Source organism: Ovis aries, chromosome 1 (genome assembly GCF_016772045.2).
Source record: "Ovis aries strain OAR_USU_Benz2616 breed Rambouillet chromosome 1, ARS-UI_Ramb_v3.0, whole genome shotgun sequence".
Lineage (NCBI taxonomy): Eukaryota > Metazoa > Chordata > Mammalia > Artiodactyla > Bovidae > Ovis > Ovis aries.
This window is the reverse complement of record NC_056054.1, coordinates 177,838,413-177,860,900: the sequence shown is the minus strand read 5'-3', so window position 1 is coordinate 177,860,900 and position 22,488 is coordinate 177,838,413. Positions and strand designations below refer to the sequence as shown.

Sequence of the window (22,488 nt, the reverse complement as noted above, 5' to 3'; positions counted from 1 at the left end):
CTTCTCAACCTCTGGAGAGCTGAAATGTTGTAATTCACACTGCAGGTCCTTCAAAGCCAAAAATATTTATTTGGGGGCCCTTTTCAGAGAAAAAAAAAAAAGTTTGCAGACACTTTTCTTAATCATAGAGATAAACTAAACAAAAATGTGTTTTGGGTCTTGGTGTAACCATAAGAGTTGGTGCTAATAAAATGGCATGGAAATATTAAACCACAATTTAGGGTGAGAGCAAGAACAATCAGCAAATTAGACTATTTCTATATGCACACCTGTGCTCTCAACTTCCCGTTTTATTTAACCCATAACCATTGTCCTAATTTGGGGGATGTTAAAATAGTAAGAAGCTTGTTGAGACAAGTAGTAGATGCATTATGAGTTTAATCACCTTTTTGCTCCCCAGTGAACCAAAGTTAAACTGTGTTGCTATTTAAAATGTGCTAAGTGCCCTGTTGGGATAAGTCTAGGGACTTGAGGTTGGACGTATCAACACAGGTTTGATGAGGCCTCAGTCAGTCCATGGTCTTGAGCTAAGCCAATCACAGCTTAATATCGTGTCTTCTGCTAACTTCCTAGTTTCTGCAAAATTCTTCCGCATGGAATCCTAACTTTGACGCTTGGCCGAGATACACTCAATTTCAAAAGGAGGCATGCACGGTCATGGAGAATACAGTACAAGATGTAACGTGGTTTAGGGCAAAGAGTGCGTATGTTAGAGTCAGATGATTAATGATTTGAGTCCTAGTTTCACCTCTTCCTCGATCTGTGAACTTGAGCATGTAAGAAGCTCAGCTCCATCACCCATGAGCAGGAGGATTTCATTCAATGTATGTACATCATCTACCACAGATTATGAACAAATTTTGTCAACAAGCAAAAGGATATAAAAATCTTTATCATGTATAGAGAAAAATTTGCACTGATGTGTCTGGTGATTCAGGGCCACTTGGCAGTCTTCCTTCGAGGCAGACATATAATTACTGGGGTTTACACAGGGATTTTTCACTTAGATATCGGACCACTGTGGAAGTTGATTAGTAAGTATTTGTAGTTACAACATAATAAGTTATTGAGTCTTACCTGGTAAAAGTATTATCTGTCCCAAATACATTTTATTTGGGGAACATATTAAGTATAAATGCTTAATCAAAGAAAACTGTCTTGTAATGAAATTTAAAGGAATTATGAAAGGGAACTATTTTTGAGCAAGAGAGTCTTTGAAATACCTACTATGGCTGTATTTAATGCTGATCTGTTTTCCATAGATTTCAGGATTTCTAATGAAAGCAGCGTACTCTTTTTACAGAAAATGTACCTGCAGACACACACACACACACACACATACACAAATTTGTATACAACTTCATTTGAGGATGCAATCCCTAAATTAAAGAATTTCTGTTCTTGATAAGTAACTGAGCCTAAGAATTTAAAATGCCCCCTTAAGTCACACATACAATCAGAAAACTCCCCTCCCCCATGCTGATCTTAAAACTACACATAGCCAAAGTTCACAGAGGCATACGCAGTATCTGCAGGCTTTGTGGTTTCTGCTTGATGCTCATACTAGTAGCTATAAATAATCTCTTAGTCTGTGACTAAAGTCTTACGTTACAACACAAGAGAAGTGCAAGAGAAGAACAAAGATAGGTCAAGAAAATCTACCGTTGACTACATATAAATTCAAATGCTAATGCTTTTAAGACAACCTTGGGTGACAGGGGCTTCAACTATGGAAGGAATGGAAGGGTGTAGGTAGAACAGGAAAGTTGAGGCCCCAAGTTTCCACAGGAGCCTTCAGAGAAAAAGGAGATTCTGTTTACAGTTATTTGATTCTGTTCTTTTCCAAGTCACCTTACTGAGTTCAGAAAGCTAACTGCGAGCCGCTTGATCTGAGTGTGCCTTGGACCTGTCAGCTGTTAATTGGATCTGTGTAAGTTCCACTTTCTTAACAGAGGCACCTGGTAAAGTGTTGAGTGGTCATGATCACCACAGAGAGTCTTGCTCAGTCTGATAACCCACCTCTCAACCCATCTCCTTCCCTACCTTCTGTGCTCTTCATGAATTTCCAGAACGTAGCCAAGACTGACCCTGTAGCCTGCATGACCCTGGGGTGCCCACCGGTTGGGAGGCCATTGATCATGTGTTTCCCACTCAGCTAGACTTTTCTCCCCACAACTGTGGGATTCTGGGCTGGTCCTTCCACCTTTCCGTACCTTGGTTTCCTAAGATGAAAGAACTGCCTTCTGCTGCTAAGAGGATAATGGACTCCGATCATAAAGGAAAAGTTGCTGTTGGCAATGCAGTAATTGTGTGAGTAAGCTTATTTTAAAACAATGAAACAATAATCTGAGCCGAGAGGGGAAGATTCATAGAGACTGCTCCCATTTTTCGCAGCACTAATCAGACTTTGAATAAAGCAGGAGTCCATATCTAAAGGGAAGAGAAAACACGTGTCTCATCCTAAGACACAAACGTGTAAAAAGAAAGAAAATCTGTCTACTCAAATCTCACCATTGCTTCAAAGTTCAGCTCCAGTCCTACTTGCTAGCAAAGCCTCCTCCAGTTAAACTAGACTTTTCCCCCTTTTCTCTGACCATCACACAGTCCTACTGTTTATCTTTAACATCCTGTTTTTCCTGCTGTTTCCCATTTCATCTGTGCAGAGCCTGACTCGCTAACAAGACCTGCAGTTTTTTTCCTTATTATCATTCTCATCTTCATTAGCCTTCTGCAACTCACATCATTAAAACCAATCTGCAAAACTAAGGTAAATTGAAAGGCAGAAAAGAATGGGACACAGCTAGAGTTTTCTTTGGAGATGGGAAGAGGGCGGGTTCCATGATCTGTTGTGTACTTTCTGTCTGTGCTTAAGTGACTCCCAGTTTTTCTTCTCAAGCCCTTCAGTGAGAGATTTCCCAGTGGTCCAGTGGCTAGGACTCCATGCTTCCACTGAAGAGGGCTCAGGTTCGATGCCTGTCAGGAAACTAAGATCCTGCAGACCGCACAGAGACACCCCCTCAAAATGGTTCACTTGGGAATTCCCTGGCTGTCCAATGCCTGGGTTCCATTCCTGGTCAGGGAACTAGGATCTCACAAGCCTCGCAGCCAAAAAAAAAATGCTGGTATACCACTGATATTTGTGGAAACCTTCTTATGCACCATGTGATATGAAGATGTGTGGTAGCCAATCAATTCATCTCCTATAGCATAACAGTATAAATACCATTTCCCCCCAAACACCTCAAAATGCTCTAATCACAAAGTTCATTTCTTTCCACACCATTTGGGCAGAAGGGTCAAACCAACAGAAAATCCTCTCTATGACTTTCAAGTGGTCAAAACCTGAGGCAAGGTGCTTGTATCTTGGTGGTTTCCAACAGTGAAGGGAAGATCAGAACCAAACCCAGTCCTGCCTCCAGACAGGAACCAGCCCTTCCTTCCAGCCCCAGGTTCTTCAGACACCTGGTCATGCCCACAGGGCCCCAAGGGAAGTGGAGAAAAGAGACAGCCCCTCTGCAACAGGAACAGGGAGAGGACCCAGCCCAGGCAGGTTCAATCTTATTCACTCAGAAGGGGAAGCTGCCCTCATGAAAAGGTCGCTTCCAACACCAATTACTGCAAGGACACGCCAGTCCAAACCCAAGCCCTGGAGAGTCAATGCCTACAGAGCAAACATTAATACAGCAAAATGGAAGCAAAAATAATTTATTGTCAATATTTTAAATCCTCTCCAAAGAAGTTCTTCATTATTTTCTTAAAAGTACAAACATGAAAGTTTAGGTTTGACATATAAAATATAAAGAGGAAGAAGGGAACTTCACCTGTTTCACTAGTTTGAGGAACTATGCTCAAAAACGAGACACCGAGTTACAATAAACATATCTTCCAGTTAAATAACAAAGCACTTTCACATTATCCAGAGTCCTGGGTCATAAAGAACTCGACAAATCTAGCCTGAGATGCACACTCTGATGCATCCCCATACACAGCTGCCCTCCCCTGACATCATCCACTGGGGCCAACTGAGATCCTGAGGCTGTGAACCTCTCATTACATGACCACAGAACTTGCCTGGAAATTTTCGAGCAACATCGTTTTCCTAACAAGACACTCTGTTCCCTCTTGACAGGTAATTCTATGTCTGTATAGGACCAACACAGTCCCTCTTGTTCCCCCCAACCCTCACCTGCCAAAGGATCTGGCATTAAACTTCCAGCAGTTTAATTCTGAGTGGCTCTTCCTATTTCACAACCATCTTGAATAAGATACACAATCAGTGCTTGAAGACACTGAGTCCTACAGGAAGGCTAGTGACCCCAGATAATAAACAGTCAACATGAACTACCTCTAGCAGATGGTAAGCAGTCTTAATGATTGTCTGATGGAAGCTGATGAAAATATAAATGGACAAACTATCCAAAATGAAGAGTCGTGTGTTCAAAGTTCACAGGGACCCGTGTCTCCAAAAGAGGTGTTCAGGAGTCACAGTAATTATGCAGGGAAATAATCAAGAAACACACATCTCATTTCTGTAGTGCTACATAATGCAGTAACATTGGGTGATGTGCCAAGGCTGGTTTCCTGAGATGTGACAAGTCAGCGTGTCTTGGAAGTGGACATGAACAATGCTAATTACCTTTGACAAAGTGCATGCCTTTTCCTCACAGCCTTGTCTGGGGGTAGATCAAATGTAGGGTTGAGAGGGAGGGGAGTGACTGGCTGAACCCTCCCTCGCTTGGCCTCTCCCTGTTCTCTCTCCTCCTGCCCAGGCTGGAGGGATCCTGCCTGGAAGAACCCTTGGCCCTAAAAAGAAAGTGTCCATTGTGGGTGGAGGGACCTCTCCTTGCAGGTCTGCAAGCCGCCCCATCACGCCACCCTATCCGGACCCAGCTGGGGCAGAGCTGGAGTACTGTTTTGTTAAACACTGAAGCAGACTCTGTAACTGTGCAGAAGCTGGAGAAAAAGGACCGCCTCCACACCTCTAGTCATTCTGAGTCCTTCTATGTTAATTCTCAGGATCTCTTCTGTAAAGTGGAATGAACTCTCCGCATCCCAAAGTTCAGCAGAGTGCTACTGTCAGACATAGATCAACCTTCATCATTCTGAAAAGGAAATACAAACAAGAGTCACCATTTAAAAAAGGGAATAATTATTTTAAACATTTATGTTTTTATTTTATTTCACTGGGTTTGATTATGAACTCCAATGTAAAACTGGAATATTTGTAAACTCTTAACAGAGGAGGTTTACTCTCCAGGTAACATACACACACACACACACACACACACACACACACACACACACACACACAGGTTCACAACTCCTGAATTCCTTTCAAAAGGAAATAACACACTGTTTGCTTATTTACTTTGGCATAATTCATGATAAATACCATTTGGATGAGGCCTTTTGGATTCAGAGGACATTTTAACGGTCAGTCTTTTTCCCACAGTCTAATCATAAAAATATTTCTAAATTTTCTTTTTTTTTAATATAAGCACAATATACAGAGAGAAATTCTAATGAGGGAAATGGTGCAGAGCTGGCCTAAGGCCGAGGCACTTGGGCAATGAGGACAAGACACAGGGAGCCCACATACTCCACAGTGGGGTTCTGGTGGTTGATGTTTGAGGCTGGATCTTCCTTTGTTGTCAGAATCTGTCCTGCGCTTTGTAAGAGGTTTAAAGAATCCTGGGCCTCTGGCATTAGATGCTAGGATCCCACATACACTCCCAATTGTGACAATTGTCTCCGGATCTTGCCAAATACCCATGGGGGACAACATTGCACTGATTGAGAAGCAATGTTCTTTGGATAAACTCTGCGCTTCCTGGGGAATCTGTGAACAACCTCAACGGCTGCCCTTGACACCCCAGGTGGTCCTTTCAAGGGCAGCATGCACACACTGGCCTCTCTGCCAGCAGCCCATGCTGCTGCTACTGCTGCTAAGTCACTTCAGCCGTGTCCAACTCTGTGCGACCCCATAGACGGCAGCCCACCAGGCTCCCCCATCCCTGGGATTCTCCAGGCAAGAAGACTGGAGTGGGTGCCAGCAGCCCATGGTTTACCCCAAATTTGTACAAGCAAGATTCATCATTCTCATTGCCTGGAACTTTTTCCTCTTCTCTCTCACAGCGATCAGTTTTTGCTTTCGTTCCTTACTCAGTCTATTGGTCGACTCCTTCACAGGTCAGAAAACAGTACAAAGTAACTACCCCACGTCCAAAATAACTCACAAGGTTCAAAATAAGTCATACAGCTGTTTTACATTGTAAAACAGATCTCTCCTCCTTATCTTGGGACCCTACCCTCCACTAGATGAAGAAGCTCAAGGAATGGGGGGATGGGGAGGGAGCAATCCATCACCAAAAAAAAAATTCCCTTAACCTTGAGGACATTATGCTAAGTGAAATACCTCAGAGAGAGAAAGACAAATATTCCAAGGTCTCATTTACACACAGAATCTCCAAACTCATAAGAAAAAGAGATCAGATTGGTGGCTGCCACAGGCAAGGTGTGAAGGAGGAGGGATTGAATGAAGGTGGTCAAAAAACACAAACTTCCTGTTATAAGACAAATCAGTCCTGGGAACTGGTTCTCACAAGGGGAAAAATAGTTTTGTAACTTACAAGGTGATGGTGATGGATGTTAACTACACTTATTATGGCAATCATTTCACAATATATGGGTTGAGTCACTATTCTGTAACCCTTAAACTTACACTGTCTTATTTGTTAATTACATCTCAATTAACACTGCAAGAAAATATAAATTTAAAATTTCCCTTATGACTATAATGTTAAAGGAAGTTTTTCTTTGTAGAAGGCATCAAAATGCCTGCAGTTAGGTCAAGCAGTCATAGTCCCCAATTAGAGAATGAGAAATACACACACAATCCCTAGGGATCCAAATTACAAGCTAATTTAAGGTTCGGGTTCTCTAGCACACACGTTGGAAATTCCAAGGAACTGCAGACGGGCTCCAGGGAACCCTTGGAATCCCTGAAATTGTAAAATTCTGTCCAGGGGGAAGAGTGTGTGGATTTTTCCCAGGGAGAAATTACATGGCTGTCTCCAAATCCTCTAAGAGGCATTTGAACCAAGCAGTTTTAAAAACCACTGCCCTTTGTAGAACAGACTTGCAGCTGCCAAGGGGGAGAAAGAGTGGTGGAGTGATGGATCAGGAGCTTGGGGTTAGTGGATACAAACTATAATATAAGGTCTGACCATATAACACAGGGAACTCTATTCAATATCCTATGATAAACCGCAATGGAAAAGAATCTGAAAAAGAATATATGCATATAAATAGATAGATATGTGCTGTGCTTAGTCGCTCAGTCATGTCCGACTCTTTGATAGACAGATAGATATAGGTATAACTAAATCACTTTGCTATACAGCAGAAATTAGCACAACATTGTAAACTGACTATACTCCAATAATTTTTTCTAATGGCCAAAAAAAAAAAAAAGAAGAAGCTTTGCTCTTTGAAGAATTAGAACATGATCTTTGTGGGAAACCAGCTGCCTAGCTCATCACAGAAGGGGCTACCCTGCCAAGCCCACAGTGCCTGGGAACATGAGAGCCAGCCTCAGAACCCCCAAGCCTTGCTGGTCCCTCCTGGGGGCCTCTCTGGTTCCTGCCACCCCTCTCCACTCTCCCTCTGGACTGTGCCCGGAGTTGCCCTTCCCTCTGCCTCCCTGCCCTCTAGACTCTCTTCGTCCTTTCTTGCTTTCCAAATGGTCACTGTCTTCCCTTCCATTTGAGAGGACACTGACACTCACACTCCTGAAAATATCACTGTCCAGGTTCTGCAAAGAGGGTGTGGGGTCATGGAGACCCCTCCTGCCCAGGAGAAATGCCCGAGAGAAAGAGTGTGGTCTCCAGAGAAGCAGAAACGCTGTTGCTCACGGCTGCATCCTGGGGGCCACGCAGAGTCTGAGGCTCAGCTCCAGGTCTGTCAGGCCTCACAAGCAACCTGCTGTTTGTCATACTCTGTGTGGACTTCCCAGCTTCATAATCCTCCTCAGCTCTTTCTCACCCTCCTCCTAATCCCTCATCTCCATTTGGAAAGAGCTGGGGACCACAGTTTCAGAGAGGAGGCTCAGAGAGTCAAGGCCAGTCACTACACAGCAGGCTGGAGGGCCTCTTCTCTCTTTCCGCTGAACACAGGACGGGGCTGAAGGATCCTTTCTTCCTCCCTTCTTCTCTCCCTTCTTTCTTTTTAGAATTCCTGTGGAGGAGGCAGAACCTTTTCACTCCACACAATATGTTACTGGTCTGGCCCACAGACACACTCCATCTATTCAGATGCTCAGTGAGGAAACCATTCACTATGTGACTTTCCCAGTGAGCTCAAAGTTGGCCCTCTGAATGTCATTCCTTTTATTCATTTGGGGAAAAGAATGCTTTAAGAACTGCTTTATATAACTCTCTGCCCTCCCAGGCCAAGGTTCGTCCACTTCCACCTCTCGTCCCCAAGAATCAAATGTCATCACAGTAAACACCGCTTCTCACACCGCGTGGGGATGTGTGTGCTCTATAATCTGTTCCAGTCTTCTGACCCTTGGCAGTGGCCCCATGCCTGCTGCTCAGCACATCTCCTTCGTGACTGCCTTTTTCATTCATTCAGCTAGTATTTACCCCTGCTGATGTACAGAATGTTTCTGATGGATTGTGGATAAGGAACCATCCAAAACTGTTAGCACTGTGGACTAAACAAGATCCAAAACCCATCCAAGTGAGCAATCAGGAGTGGAACAAGAGAATGGAAACTGAGGCCGACAGTACAGACCACAGGGAGGAGGTCTCGGAAGCTAGCGGTAATCTCAACTCCACCTTCCTTCCTGATAGGTTTTGTACAGTGTGCTCAGATTCTGACAAGTGGGGTATCATCTGTGCTTATTAAATAACGTCCAGTTCCTCATTCCACTCTTAGTTTTAAACATCGATGCACATTTTGCTTATAATCTTCTAAGAAAGAGATGAACTTGCCTTTTTATGTCCCTCTGTTAGTATCTTAGACTAGTGGCCTTCAACAGAAAAAGATTTTCTCCAGATTGAACCGTCTTTCAACAATTTAATATACCATTTACTTCAAATTCTTCAGTACTTGCTTCTCCGGTGAGACCACGGCGTTTCCATGAAGGTGTTTAATGATATTGTGACGTGGGATTCAGAACTTTGAATGTGGGTGAACCACAGCGAGGAAACCATAGCAACCCTCATTTTTATAGTTTGCTTCCATGACTTTTTTTTCCAGTTTCTCTATCTGCTCACAAAGGGTAGGGACTGGGTGACCTCCACGGACACGGAAGATCGCCTGCTCAGAAATCAAAGCAAGCTCTCTGCCCCACCTGGCTCTCCCATTTACCGTCACAGCTCTGCTTTCCAGACGTGCTCAGCTTATCGTAGAAGCAGAGGGATCCTGGATCAAGCCCCAGAGTCTCACAACCAGCTATGTTCTGATCATGGAAATTCTGCTGCAAAACTCCCAGCACGAACTCCTCACTCATCACATACTTCATAAAACTGGCATCTTCAGGAGGAACCCTGAAGTGCAGGTGGAAGATTATTGTGGCGTTTTCACCACTGAAAGGCAAACCAGAGACAATAAACATATCAACAGAATCACACTGCAACTCAGGAAATTGATTTTAGCAAAAACATCTTTTGAGTTCTACATGCTCTCCCAGCATAAAAAAGCAAAGAGTGTACTACCCGAGAAGATTCCTTGTCAAAGCACCCATCACACAAAACTGCAGTTATCCGAACCTCCTCCTTTCACCTAAAACCCAACCCCGAGAAGCCCGCTGTGACAGGCCATGCAGGAGAGGCTCCAAGAGCTGCCTAACACCACGCTTTGCCCAGAGGCAGGCCAAGGCAGCCCTTGTCTCCCTGGTCTCCTTTCTCCCACAGGTGCTTGTCAAAGATATCCAGTTTAACCAGTTCATCACTTAACCTATAAAATGGCCCAAGTAGGGCCCAAAGCTCCCTGCCATTGGCAGGATACACAATCCTAAACTCCCCAGATGGCCCTGGGTACCAGCAGCATATCCTCCCTGGTTTGTCCCCAAAGTGAGAAACTGTTTCTGTCCTTTTTCTACTTCCCACGGTTTTGCAACTCTCAGGAAAGGGACCTAGGAAAGGGAGTTTTTCTCTTTCTATAACATATTCTCCTACTTCTAAAAGAAAAATAATCATATGGCTATCCTCAGCTAATCAATGGTCTACACAGCTTGTTAAATGTTACCTCCCCATTTAGAATTCTCCCAATTATCCTTTGGTTCAAGAAGGCCAGATTCTTTTTAAAAGGCCTAGTTTAAGAGGTAGCAATAAAATTAAGAGTGGTCACATCTGAGACTCTCAGCCAAGGGTAAGTTTTGCAGTCAAGCCAGCTGCTGCTGCTAAGTCACTTCAGTCGTGTCTGACTCTATGCGACCCCATAGATGGCAGCCCACCAGGCTCCCCCGACCCTGGGATTCTCCAGGCAAGAACACTGGAGTGGGTTGCCATTTCCTTCTCCAATGCATGAAAGTGAAAAGTGAAAGTGAAGTCACTCAGTCGTGTCTGACTCTGTGCGACCCCATGGATTGCAGCCTACCAGGCTTCTCGGTCCATGGGATTTTCCAGGCAGTCAAGCCAGTCCCAGTAATGAGTCAGACCATTCTCCCTGCCAACAACTGGCAAAGAGCTCCCTCTTGTGGCCAGAGATCACATAGCCCAAACGAACGGAGATCATTCTGTCGTTTTTGAGATCACATCCAAGTACTGAACTTTGGACTCTTGTTGACTATGACGGCTACTCCACTTCTTCTAAGGGATTCTTGCCCACAGTAGTAGATATAATGGTCATCTGAGTTATATTCACCCATTCCAGTCCATTTTAGTTCACTGATTCCTAAAATGTCCATGTTCACTCTTGCCATCTCCTGTTTGATCACTTCCAATTTGCCTTGCGTCATGGACCTAACATTCCAGGTTCCTATGCAATATTGCTCTTTACAACATCAGACTTTACTTCCATCACAAGTCACATTCACAACTGGGTGTTGTTTTTGCTTTGGCTCCATCTCTTCATTCTTTCTGGAGTTATTTCTCCATTGATCTCCCATAGCATATTGGGCACCTACCGACCTGGGGAATTCATCTTTCAGTGTCCTACCTTTTTGCCTTTTCATGCTGTTCATGGAGTTCTCAAGGCAAGAATACTGAAATGGTTTGCCATTCCTTTCTCCAGCAGACCACGTTTGTCAGAACTCTCTACCATGACCCAGCCATCTTGGGTGGCCCTACCCGGCATGGCTCATAGCTTCATTGAGTTAGACAAGGCTGTGGTCCACGTTCCAAATAGGAAAAGGAGTACGTCAAGGCTGTGTATTGTCACCCTGTTTATTTAACTTATATGCAGAGTACATCATGAGAAATGCTGGGCTGGAGGAAGCACAGGCTGGAATCAAGATTGCCGGGAGAAATATCAATAACCACAGATATGCAGATGACACCACCCTTATGGCAGAAAGTGAAGAAGAACTAAAGAGCCTCTTGATGAAGGTGAAAGAGGAGAGTGAAAAAGTTGGCTTAAAGCTCAACATTCAGAAAACTAAGATCATGGTATCATCCCATCACTTCATGGCAAATAGATGGAGAAACAGTGGACACAGTGGCTGACTTTATTTTTCTGGGCTCCAAAATCACTGCAGATGGTGATTGCAGCCATGAAATTAAAAGACGCTTACTCCTTGAAAGGAAAGTTATGACCAACCTAGACAGCGTATTCAAAAGCAGAGACATTACTTTGCCAACAAAGGTCCATCTAGTCAAGGCTATGGTTTTCCAGTGGTCATGTATGGATGTGAGAGTTGGACTATAAGGAAAGCTGAGTGCCGAAGAATTGATGCTTTTGAACTGTGGTGTTGGAGAAGACTCTTGAGAGTCCCTTGGACTGCAAGGGGACCCAACCAGTTCATCCTAAAGATCAGTCCTGGCTGTTCACTGGAAGGACTGATGTTGAAGCTGAAACTCCAATACTTTGGCCACCTCATGAGAAGAGCTGACTCATTTGAAAAGACCCTGATGCTGGGAGGGATTGAGGGCAGGAGGAGAAGGGGACGACAGAGGATGAGATGGTTGGATGGCATCACCGACTCAGTGGACATGGGTTTGGGTGGACTCCAGGAGTTGGCAATGGACAGGGAGGCCTGGCGTGCTGTGGTTCGTGGGGTCGGAAAGAGTCAGACATGACTGAGCGACTGAACTGAACTGAACTTTGTGCTTTGGGGTTAGGGAATTCCTGTTGGGTAACTCATGATGACTGTCAACCTCCAGAGAGAGACTGTAATACTCTACATTCTTACCTGATGTCCATGACTTCAACTGAAGTGAAATAGCGGTTCAGAGCTGGTGAGTCAGTGTACACGTGTGTCACCTAAAACAAACAGGGACGAGTTAACAACCACACCTCACAGCCAGACCATACTGCATGTCACCTGGCAAAGCAAAACTACTCCTCGGTGATGGAAATTCCACCCTAGGGAGGAATGAACTTACCAAGAGGCTCTGGGTGAAGAAACAGGAAGGGGTGGGCCCCACACCAACCTACATTCAAGTTGGCAGTCATTTAAAGGGACCTCATTTGTAAGGACCAAGTGATCAGGCTGGGATTTTCAGCATCTCTTACACGCTGCACTGTGACTTGCGGTCTGACTGGTCAACAGCCTGAGCTCACACAGACCCAAGCACCACGGGAAGGAGAGAATCTCTAAGGGGCTGGGAAGACTGAGAACAGGCGACTCAGGGGCCTGCATATCAGCAGACAAAGGAAGGCCTCTTCTCTCCTTTCCCTGGAACTTCACTCCAAGGAGGCACAGCCATGCGGTTTCGGGATAACGCAACCAAATGAGTGGTACAATTGCAAAGACATAAAGTTCTTATTTTAGCCATCAAGTGTTGCAACCGTAAAAAATAAGGACACCTGGGTTCCCACTACCCAAGTTTCATGCCTTCACATTTTACCGTATGTCGCCGAGCCCTTTACCTGAAGAAACTCAGCACAGCTAAAGTTATTCTCACACACGATTCCGCTGTCCTCTCTCCCTGCCCACTACTAACCACTGTCCTGAAGCTGTCATGTATCTTTTCCGTGTTTTTATGAATGTAACACTCCCTTGTGTGATCATAACTATACATAATTTTTTTTTTGGCTGCTCCACACAGCATGCTGAATGTTAGTTTTCCAACCAGAAATAGAACACAGGACCCCTGCACTGGACATGTAGAGTCTTAACCACTGAACTGCCAGGGAAGCCCCCAAAGACTTGATCTTTTTGGAAATATATATATAAATTCAATGCGTGTTTTTATTCAAATAAAACATACCATATTCTACACCTTCTCTGATATGATTTTTTTTTCACTCAAAATCACATTTGCAGTTTACCCACAATGGTCCCTTGGAGAGCAAGGAGATCAAACCAGTCATTCCTAAAGAAAATCAACCCTGAATATCCATTGACAGGACTGATGCTGAAGCTGAAGCTCCAGTACTTTGGCCACCTGATTTGAAGAGCCAACTCACTGAAAAAAGAAAAGACCCTGATGCTGGGAAAGATTGAAGGCAGGAGGAGAAGGGGATGACACAGGACGAGATGGTTGGATGGCATCACCGACTCAATGGACATGAGTTTGAGCAAGCTCCGGGAAAAAGACAGGGAAGCCTGGCGTGCTGCAGTCCGTGGGGTGGCAAAGAGCTGAACACAACTGAGCAACTAAACAACAGCAACACAACGTAGATGGAGGTCATTCAGCCTGACTCCTAACTCTGCAGAGATTCCGTGAAATGACAGCTCCGCCCCCTCCCTTCCCCTCCTGGTGGCTGTGTGCTTTGCTTCTGACTGTCTCCTGCCACGACTGTGCTGAGGTGATCTGCTTGAACATCCCTAAGCCTCTCTTCTCATACAGGTATGAGATTCCCTGGGCCATATACCAAGAGGCGGACTGGGGTCTAAGAGTTAGCACATCTCCACCTTAACTCTTTCTGAATTGCACTCCATTTCACTGCCTCCCAGCAATGCACAAGTGCTCTCTTGCCCACAGCCTTGCCAACATTTCAGGTTACCAGACTTTTCAATTTTTGCCAATCTGACGAGTTTTCATTGTGTTTCACACTGTCACATTGTGTTCTAGTGAGGCTGAGTGTCTTTTCATGAAAAGATGGAAGGATGTCTTTCATGAAAATCCTTAACTCTGTGGGATTTCTCTCCTTTGTTCCTTTTTGTTCACTTTTGTCTGTTGGTGTTCTTTCTCTTGGGTTAGACTTTTCTTACCCAAACTGATTTACACTCTGGATACTAGCTGTTGGTTTTATGTCACAGATATCTTCTCCCACTCTTTGATTAGTCTTTCCATCATGTTTCAGAGATGTAAATCTTAACCTATAGTACCCCAGAACTCATGGCTGAACGTATTTACATTGCATCTCTTTAAAATTACTAGTTTGAAGTTTAAATGCCTTGTTCTTAGCATGCAGGAGGACAGTGCTGGGATCTGGGTACACCCCCAGCATGAATCCAGCTCTGAGGCTGGAAGCAAGCCTGAAGCTAGATCCACTCCTGCTGGCCTGAAGCCTCAGCCTTAACATTGTCCTGGAAATTTCGTTCCTCTGTGCTGAGTTCGGTGTGCCCAGCGGCACCTATCATGGCTTGTCGCCTCACTGCTTTATTCCGCAGCAAACAGCAGAACTACCCCCAAGGAAAACCTGCCCATCGTCTCCCACCAGCCCTCAGCAGAATCTCAAGGAGGCTGCATCCGTTGTTTGCTCCCACTACACTCACTGGTGACAATCAATTTCTCCAAGGTAGAGCAGAGGGGTTTCGAGCACTTCCTCTAACCCTGTCACTACAGCTGTCCTCTGCATAAGAAACTGACATAAGAGGCACTGCTATCTCTGCTCTCTGTTCCCTTTGTGCTGATTTTAAAAAAAAAAAAAATCTAGGCATTCAGGAGGTTACAAAACATGCCCTAGGTCACTCTGCTAGTCAGGAATCTAGTCCTAGGTGTTACAGACACTAAGCCCAGCGTCCCCATGTTTTACCACGCAACCCAGTGGAGGTGGAGCGAGGAGGGAAAGCATCTCCTGAACAAGGACGAAAGTAGCATAAAGTGTTAAGAACTCTGCGGGGAAAATGACTGGGCCATCTTAGAGTTTTTGAGCCCCAGAGAAAGCTGCCAACAGGCCAACAGTCATTTAGAAAACCCGGAGGTTGGAGCAGCCCCAGGACTGCTCAGAACAGGGAGGAGGATGAGGATGCTGGAGAGGGCATTTTTTTCTCAAGCGCTGAAAATAACAACACTATCCCTCTCTTCCTTTTATTTTTTTATTTTAATTGCTGGATAATTACTTTACAATATCGTGATGGTTTTTGCCAAACATCAGTATGAATTGGCCATAGGTATACATGGCCCCCACCCACCCCCCTCCCCACCCTATCCCTCCAGGTTGTCACAAAGCACCAGCTTTGGGTGCCCTGCGTCATACATCAAACTCCACCTGCTTATCCCTCTCTTCCTTTTAGATTGAGCTTCTTTTGTCAGAAGTTATGTCTGTCCTTCCTTCTTTGTTCCCTCCCTCTCATTCTTCCTTTCATTAATTCTTAGGGGCCTAAGCACTGTGTTTTGCACATTGATATTCAGAAAAAGTTTTAAAATTTCATGTTAAGAGATGGAGTGGTATACTAGATCAATTTCAGTGTCCACTCTAACATTTTTGTTGGTGGCACCATCATCTACTATGATTAGGAAATATTTACCTATTTAGGAGCTGTCAACCACACTACTTTGGGATCCAAGAAGTGAAAAGAGGCGCTCCTCACCCCTCGCTCTGGTGTTTCCCAAACTGTGCCAACGAGGCTGAATGCAAACTGAGCTTTGAGCCCAGTGAGCTGATCACCAGAGGCAGGCACAGTGGCTCATCAGAAACCAGTTTCCATTATTTACAATGGGGCTTTCCAAGTGGTCCAATGGTTAAGAATGCCCCTGCCAATGCAGGAGACTCAGGAGACAGGGGTTCAATCCCTAGGGGGGAAGATCTCCCGGAAAAGGAAATGACAACCCACTCCAGTATTCTTGCCTGGAAAATTCCACGGACAGAGGCGCCTGATGGGCTACAGCCCATGGGGTCACAAAGAGTCAAACATAACTGAACACACACACATACACAGTTATTTACTATAGCCAAGATATGGGCACGACCTCAGAGTCCATCAACAGATGAATGGGCAAAGAGACGTGGTACATGTAGACAATGGAAAAACTACTCAGCCATTGAGAAGAGTGAGATTCTGCCATTTGCAACAACATGGATGGGCTTGGAGGGAATTAGACTAACTGAAATAAGTCAGAGAATGACATACTGTGTGATATCAATTACACGTGGAATCTAAAAAATAAAAGAAATGAACAAATATAACAACAACAAAAAAGAAACAGACTCACAGATGCAGTGAGCAAACTAGTGGTTATCAGGGGAGAGCCAGAAGGGGGAGGGGCAAGGTGCGGGAAGGGGGTTAAGCAGTACAAACTACCATATATAAAATAAATGGGCGACGAGGATATATTATATAACACAGGGAATATAGCCAATATTCTTTAGCAACTATAAGTGGAATGTGACCTTAAAAATTGTCAATCACTATGTCATATCCCTGAAACATATACTGGAGTGTGTATCAACTATATCTCAATTTTTTTTAAGTGATAATGTTAAAAAAAGAAAAAAAAAAAATCTTCCAGAGGAAGAAGATACGTCCCCTGCATTATCAGAGGGGCCACTGCTGATTCTGGCATCGAGCAGGTAAGCTGAGCTATGATGCCAAGTAGATACTGGGCTAGCTTAAGCTGAGTTATCAGCCCAACCCAAATAGAAGGAAACTGGCAGTGAGATATGAGAAGAGCCAGGAAAACTGTGCTTAGAAAAGCAAGACAATAAAGCAAAAGAGAGGGCGCAGTGTTTCAATATCCATTCCCATTTACTTTCCAAACCTGGAAACTGGCCTAAGTGGAAGAAAAGGGTTCTCGATCTGACAATAAGATAGTAATATCTCCAAGTTCCCCATTTTTTTTTCTCCTGAACATTTGTTGGGAAACCAGAAAGCAGAAGTTTCTTCACCTCACCGCACCTTATGTTTATCATCTGCAAATCAGATAATTCTTTTTAAAAATGCCTTACAAAGTTCTTTATATGCATCTGTGGGTATCCAGGAAAAGTGAGGTGATTTCCATTTATCACAGTAGGAACCAACTCAAAGAGGCCTGTGAACTTGCCCCGGAGACCCACCAGTTCCCTGTTCCTCAGCCATTATACCACGATGAACTAAAAACACCAGGAGAATCTGCTCACATCTGCTTCTATGACCAGAGAGATGGCTTATGAGTGACAGATACCCATTTCCCTCTGACACAGAGGCCAGTCTGAAACAGTGACACCTGCGGATGCTGGCTTACTCGGTTTCTCCTCGGCCAATGCAAAATCCCTCAATCAAAACAGTAAAAAAAGAGGAGACTTCCCTGGCCATCCACTGGTTAAGACTCTGCCCTTCAGGAAATAAAGGGAACTCATTCCATTCAACCTATCTACCATAGGGACAAGAGTAACAGACAGCAGGCTGGTCACGCTTAGATTTTGTTCTCAGAAACTTTCCTGGGTCTGACTGTGAACCACTCTGTCTTTGACAGGATAACCAGGGCTGCTCTAACCAACCCTTGTGGTCTTACTGCAGAGCCCCCGTAACACACAGAGGCTCCTTCTCCCGCATTCCCCGCTCCATGAATGATGTCACCATCCACCCATGTGGTCACCCAACCGGAGGTCTGGAGCCATGCTCTCCCTCAGCCCACATCCTACCAGCCATGAAGTCCTGTTGAGGCAACAGGCCTCTGAAATCTCACCTGATCTCCCCTGACATTGCCCTAATTCAAGGCTCCCTCACTTGTCATCCAGATTATTGCAATACCTTCTAACTAAGCACTCCACCTCCAACGTTTTCCCATCACCACAGGAAGACTAAAATGAGAAACTGACCATGTCAGCCTGCAGATTAAAATCTTCCAGGACCTCACCAAAGAACCAAAAACCTTCATGATCTGACCCCTTCCTTTCCGTTCAGCCTCACCTCTGCATTTCTGCTATGCAGTATGTGGAGGTCATAGCACACTGCCGGGCAGATACCCTTGCGTTCTCTGCTCTCTAATCTGGAATGCCCCTACTTCACATTTCAAGACTCATCCTGAGTATCGCCTCCTCCAAGGCTCCATCCCTCCTCTGTGGCTGTAAATCACACTGTACATATCTCGGTGATGGAACATACCACACTGCTCATAACTATTTAATTGCTTCCTCTACTTGGACTTTGAGCCCCCATCACTAAGCATGTTGTCTAGCACCTCACAGACACTCAATAAAATTTCAGGTTGAATCAAACCTAAGACCAGAGTGAGAAACAGAACACTGTCCTCCAGGACACATTCAGCTAGAGGCCAGGGCTCCTCCTTCCGGCTCTGCACTACAGAAAATCTATTTCTAAGCACTGGTTTCTGCCAGTATCCAAAGAATCCAAGCTTGAAGCTACTTCCTGGCTCGCTCTAACCCAGCTACTCCAGAAGAATTCACACTCTAATGCTAAGAACTCACTAACAATGCATAAGGTAACTTACTCGCTTCTTGATTATGTCAGGTAATTCCTCTTCAGAAACACACTCCTCTGGAATCTTTAGCATGACCGAGAATGTTTCATTTGATGACAATTCAAGTATTTCATTTTCATCTTCATCGATATAAGTTACTAAACAGAATGGGGGGTGGGTGGGATAAAAAGTAAAAGTAAGCACATGCATAAAATAACAAACATTCATCCCATTGGCTGCTATACTTAAGAAATAAATGAACAATGAGTAACCATCAAGCCTAGTCACAGTAAGCAAGTATGAGCAGAAATGCTTCCTTTTTCTCAGGTAGGCGGAATAAAGACAGGGGCATGCCTCCATCACAATAAAATTTTGTTTCTTTATCTGATGCCAGAAGGGGCTCAGATTCCATTGAACAGACCGGGTGAAGGGCAGCTGGAAGAGGTGGGAAGAACATGAATTTCTTTGTCAAACTGACTGTTGCAGCTTAACTACTTTCACTGGTGTCAAGGCAGGTGCTAGAGATGGTCAACAAACAACCGGAGATGGGGGACAGGAGCAGAGCAAGGAATTTCCCTGAATCCCCTGTGGTTGTGTACCCACGCTGAGGACGTGACATCATTGAGAACTGCTCCTGGGTTAGAATCTGAGCTAGTGAGCATGAAGTCATCACTCTCCAGGGTGTCTCACGGGGGGAATGTTGACACACTCTGTTTGTAGAAGGAACCCAAACTGCACTCAGAGTCCCAGGGCCCAGGGGACTTACGTCCTTAAGACAACAGTTCTGTGCTGCTTGCGTTCCAAAGACTGTGAGCTAATTGATTGTTAAGTAGTTGGAGCCAAAGGAAAAACACACAAAGTCGGCAGCCAGGAACTTGAAGCTGGCACACTGGCACCAATTAAGCTGCCCTGGCTCCCTGCCAGCACCACTTGGGGACCACCTCTCCAACCCTGAGAAAAGCGTGGGTGGGAGGAACCAGGTGTTTGTGGGCCATGGACTTCTCTGTAATCCCATGTCTCAAACATAACATTATCAGTCTCTTTACTGGACTTTGCAAAGGCCACCGTGGCATCGATTCTGGGTTTATGATGCAAGTGAGAGTCCAGCTCCTTATTCCCTGGGGAAGTCTGAAATGTGAGCCACAAGGATCAGGGAAGTTGCAGAAGAGTTAACAGAGCAGGTCAGAGGCTGCCAGCCTTGGCAAGGCCGGTGCAAGGTTGACCCCTTACTGGAATCTGGAACTTGGATTCCCAGAGAATTCCCACATTCTCTGGTAAGAGTGGCTAGCTGTGCCTCAGCTATTTACAGAAACAGCATGGCTTGTTTCCTGAGCCTCTCCTTTTCTTCTGGGAGTCTGGGGTTTTAGTTGGTGCCAGGCAGAGCCTGCCCATGTGACCAATCCTAATATAAACTGAATCTCTAATGAGCTTCCTTGGTGGACAAGACTTCACATGTTGTTGTCACAATTCATTGCTGGAGGAATTAAGTACACTTTGTGTGACTGCACTGGGTGAGGATTCTTGGCAGTTTGCCCCTGGTTTCCTCTATATTTTGCTTTATATCCTTTCAGTTCAGTTCAGTTGCTCAGTCGTGTCCGACTCTTTGCAATCCCATGAATCGCAGCACGCCAGGCCTCCCTGTCCATCACCAACTCCCGGAGTTCACTCAGACTCACGTCCATCGAGTCGGTGATCCCATCCAGGCCATCTCATCCTCTGTCATCCCCTTCTCCTCCTGCCCCCAATCCCTCCCAGCATCAGAGTCTTTTCCAATGAGTCAACTCTTCACATGGGGCGGCCAAAGTATTGGAGTTTCAGCTTTAGCACCATTCCTTCCAAAGAACACCCAGCGCTGATCTCCTTTAGAATGGACTGGTTGGATCTCCTTACAGTCCAAGGGACTCTCAAGAGTCTTCTCCAACACCACAGTTCAAAAGCATCAATTCTTCGGTGCTCAGCTTTCTTCACAGTCCAACTCTCACATCCATTCATGACCACTGGAAAAACCATAGCCTTGACTAGACAGACCTTTGTTGGCAAAGTAATGTCTCTGCTTTTCAATATGCTATCTAGGTTGGTCATAACTAAAAAGAGTAAGCATCTTTTAATTTCATGGCTACAGTCACCATCTGCATATCCTTTAGCTATAACAAATCATAATCACCTTTACAATATATGCTGCATATCATGAGTCTTATCAGCAAATCGATGAATCTGGGAATAATCCTGGGGACCCCAACACAGGGAATTATCCCTGCATCATTATTTGTTGTAAGTCATCATGTTATTTTGTCTGAGAATAAAAAGTTATGCCCTCAGGAATTTCCTGGTGATCCACTGGTTAAGACTTGGCACTTCCACTGCTATGGTCCTGCATTCAATCCCTGGTCAGGGAACTAGGATCCCCCAAACCACTAGTCAAAAAAAAAAGACTTATGGCCTCAAAGCAGAAAACTTGCAAAGTATAGAGAACTGCAGCAAAGCAAAAAAAAATTACTAACAATCCCTTAATCAAAAAGTCTCCCCCCATATTTTATATATTTGAGGTCTTAATGAAAAGGCAATTTGTATATTGCTTTTTATTGTTTGCTGCCCTCATTGCTTTGGAGAAGGCAATGGCACCCCACTCCAGTACTCTTGCCTGGAAAATCTCATGGACGGAGGAGCCTGGAAGGCTGTAGTCCATGGGGTCGCTGAGGGTCGGACATGACTGAGCGACTCCATTTTCACTTTTCACTTTCATGCATTGGAGAAGGAAATGGCAACCCATCCAGTGTTTTTGCCTGGAGAATCTCAGGGACGGGGGAGCCTGGTGGGCTGTCGTCTATGGGGTCGCACAGAGTCGGACATGACTGAAGTGACTTAGCAGCAGCAGCAGCCCTCATTGCTTATCTGTCTTGATTCTTTTGTTGCTGTTATTAACATATCAAAAGGCATTTCCCATGTGTTCAAAATTCCTTGCAAAGATTATTTTAATGGCTACATTATTGTTCTAAAATAATTTAATGTTTTCAGCTTTCCAAAGTTATAAATAATGCTGCTTTGGGTATCTTTGAGCTCTACACCCACCATGTGCATTTCCAAAATAGATATCATTACCTCAGAAAAGAATAGGGATGCCAGAGAATGGATACAAGAGTCACAGAACTGCTGAACTCAAGGGCACTAAGAAATGCCAAGTTCACCATTGTATACTCTTGCCTCCTTTGCCATAGGCTAACTGACCATAATTGCATGGGTTTATTTCTGGCTTTCTATCCTGTTCCATTGATCTATATTTCTGTTTTTGTGCCAGTACAATACTGTTTTGATGAGTATAGCTTCAAAGTATAGTTTGAAGACAGGGAGCCTAATTCCTCCAGTTCCTTTTTCCCTTCCCAAGGTTGCTTTGACTATTCAGGGTCTTTCCTGTTTCCACACAAACTTAAAAAATTTTTGTTCTAGTTCTGTGAAAAATGTCATTGATAATTTGATAGCAATTGCAGTGAATCTGTAGATTGTTTTGGACAGTATGGTCACTTTGACAATATTGATTCTTCTGATCCAAGAACACAGTACATTCTTCCATCTGTTTGTGTGTTCTTTGATTTCTTTCATCAGCATTTTATAGTTTTCAGAGTAAGGGTCTTTCACCTCCTTAGGTAGGTTTGCTATTGCTAAGTCACTTCAGTCATGTCCGACTCTGTGCAACCCCATAGACGGCAGCCCACCAGGCTCCTCTGTCCCTGGGATTCTCCAGGCAAGAATACTGGAGTGGGTTGCCATTTCCTTCTCCAATGCATGAAAGTGAAAAGTGAAAGGGAAGTCA

General features: G+C 44.6%; 1 protein-coding gene across 3 annotated transcripts in view; it reads right to left on the bottom strand.

Annotated features, from left to right (window-relative positions):
* Window positions 1–3,689: 3,689 nt before the first annotated feature.
* The window catches only part of C1H3orf52 (chromosome 1 C3orf52 homolog), a 37,458-nt gene continuing 18,659 nt past the window's right edge, over window positions 3,690–22,488 (bottom strand). The window contains exons 3-6 of one of the 3 annotated variants that reach the window (XM_042231274.1): window positions 18,711–18,838; window positions 12,359–12,429; window positions 9,359–9,593; window positions 3,690–5,102 (exon numbers count right to left, since the gene is read on the bottom strand). In XM_042231274.1, the coding sequence (XP_042087208.1) occupies window positions 5,088–5,102; window positions 9,359–9,593; window positions 12,359–12,429; window positions 18,711–18,838 (449 nt within the window). In that variant the 3' untranslated portion in view covers window positions 3,690–5,087. Of the gene's footprint in view, window positions 9,594–12,358; window positions 12,430–18,710; window positions 18,839–22,488 lie in introns of all 3 variants that reach the window. The other 2 variants (XM_012190355.4, XM_060404284.1) reach the window with 2 other exon arrangements.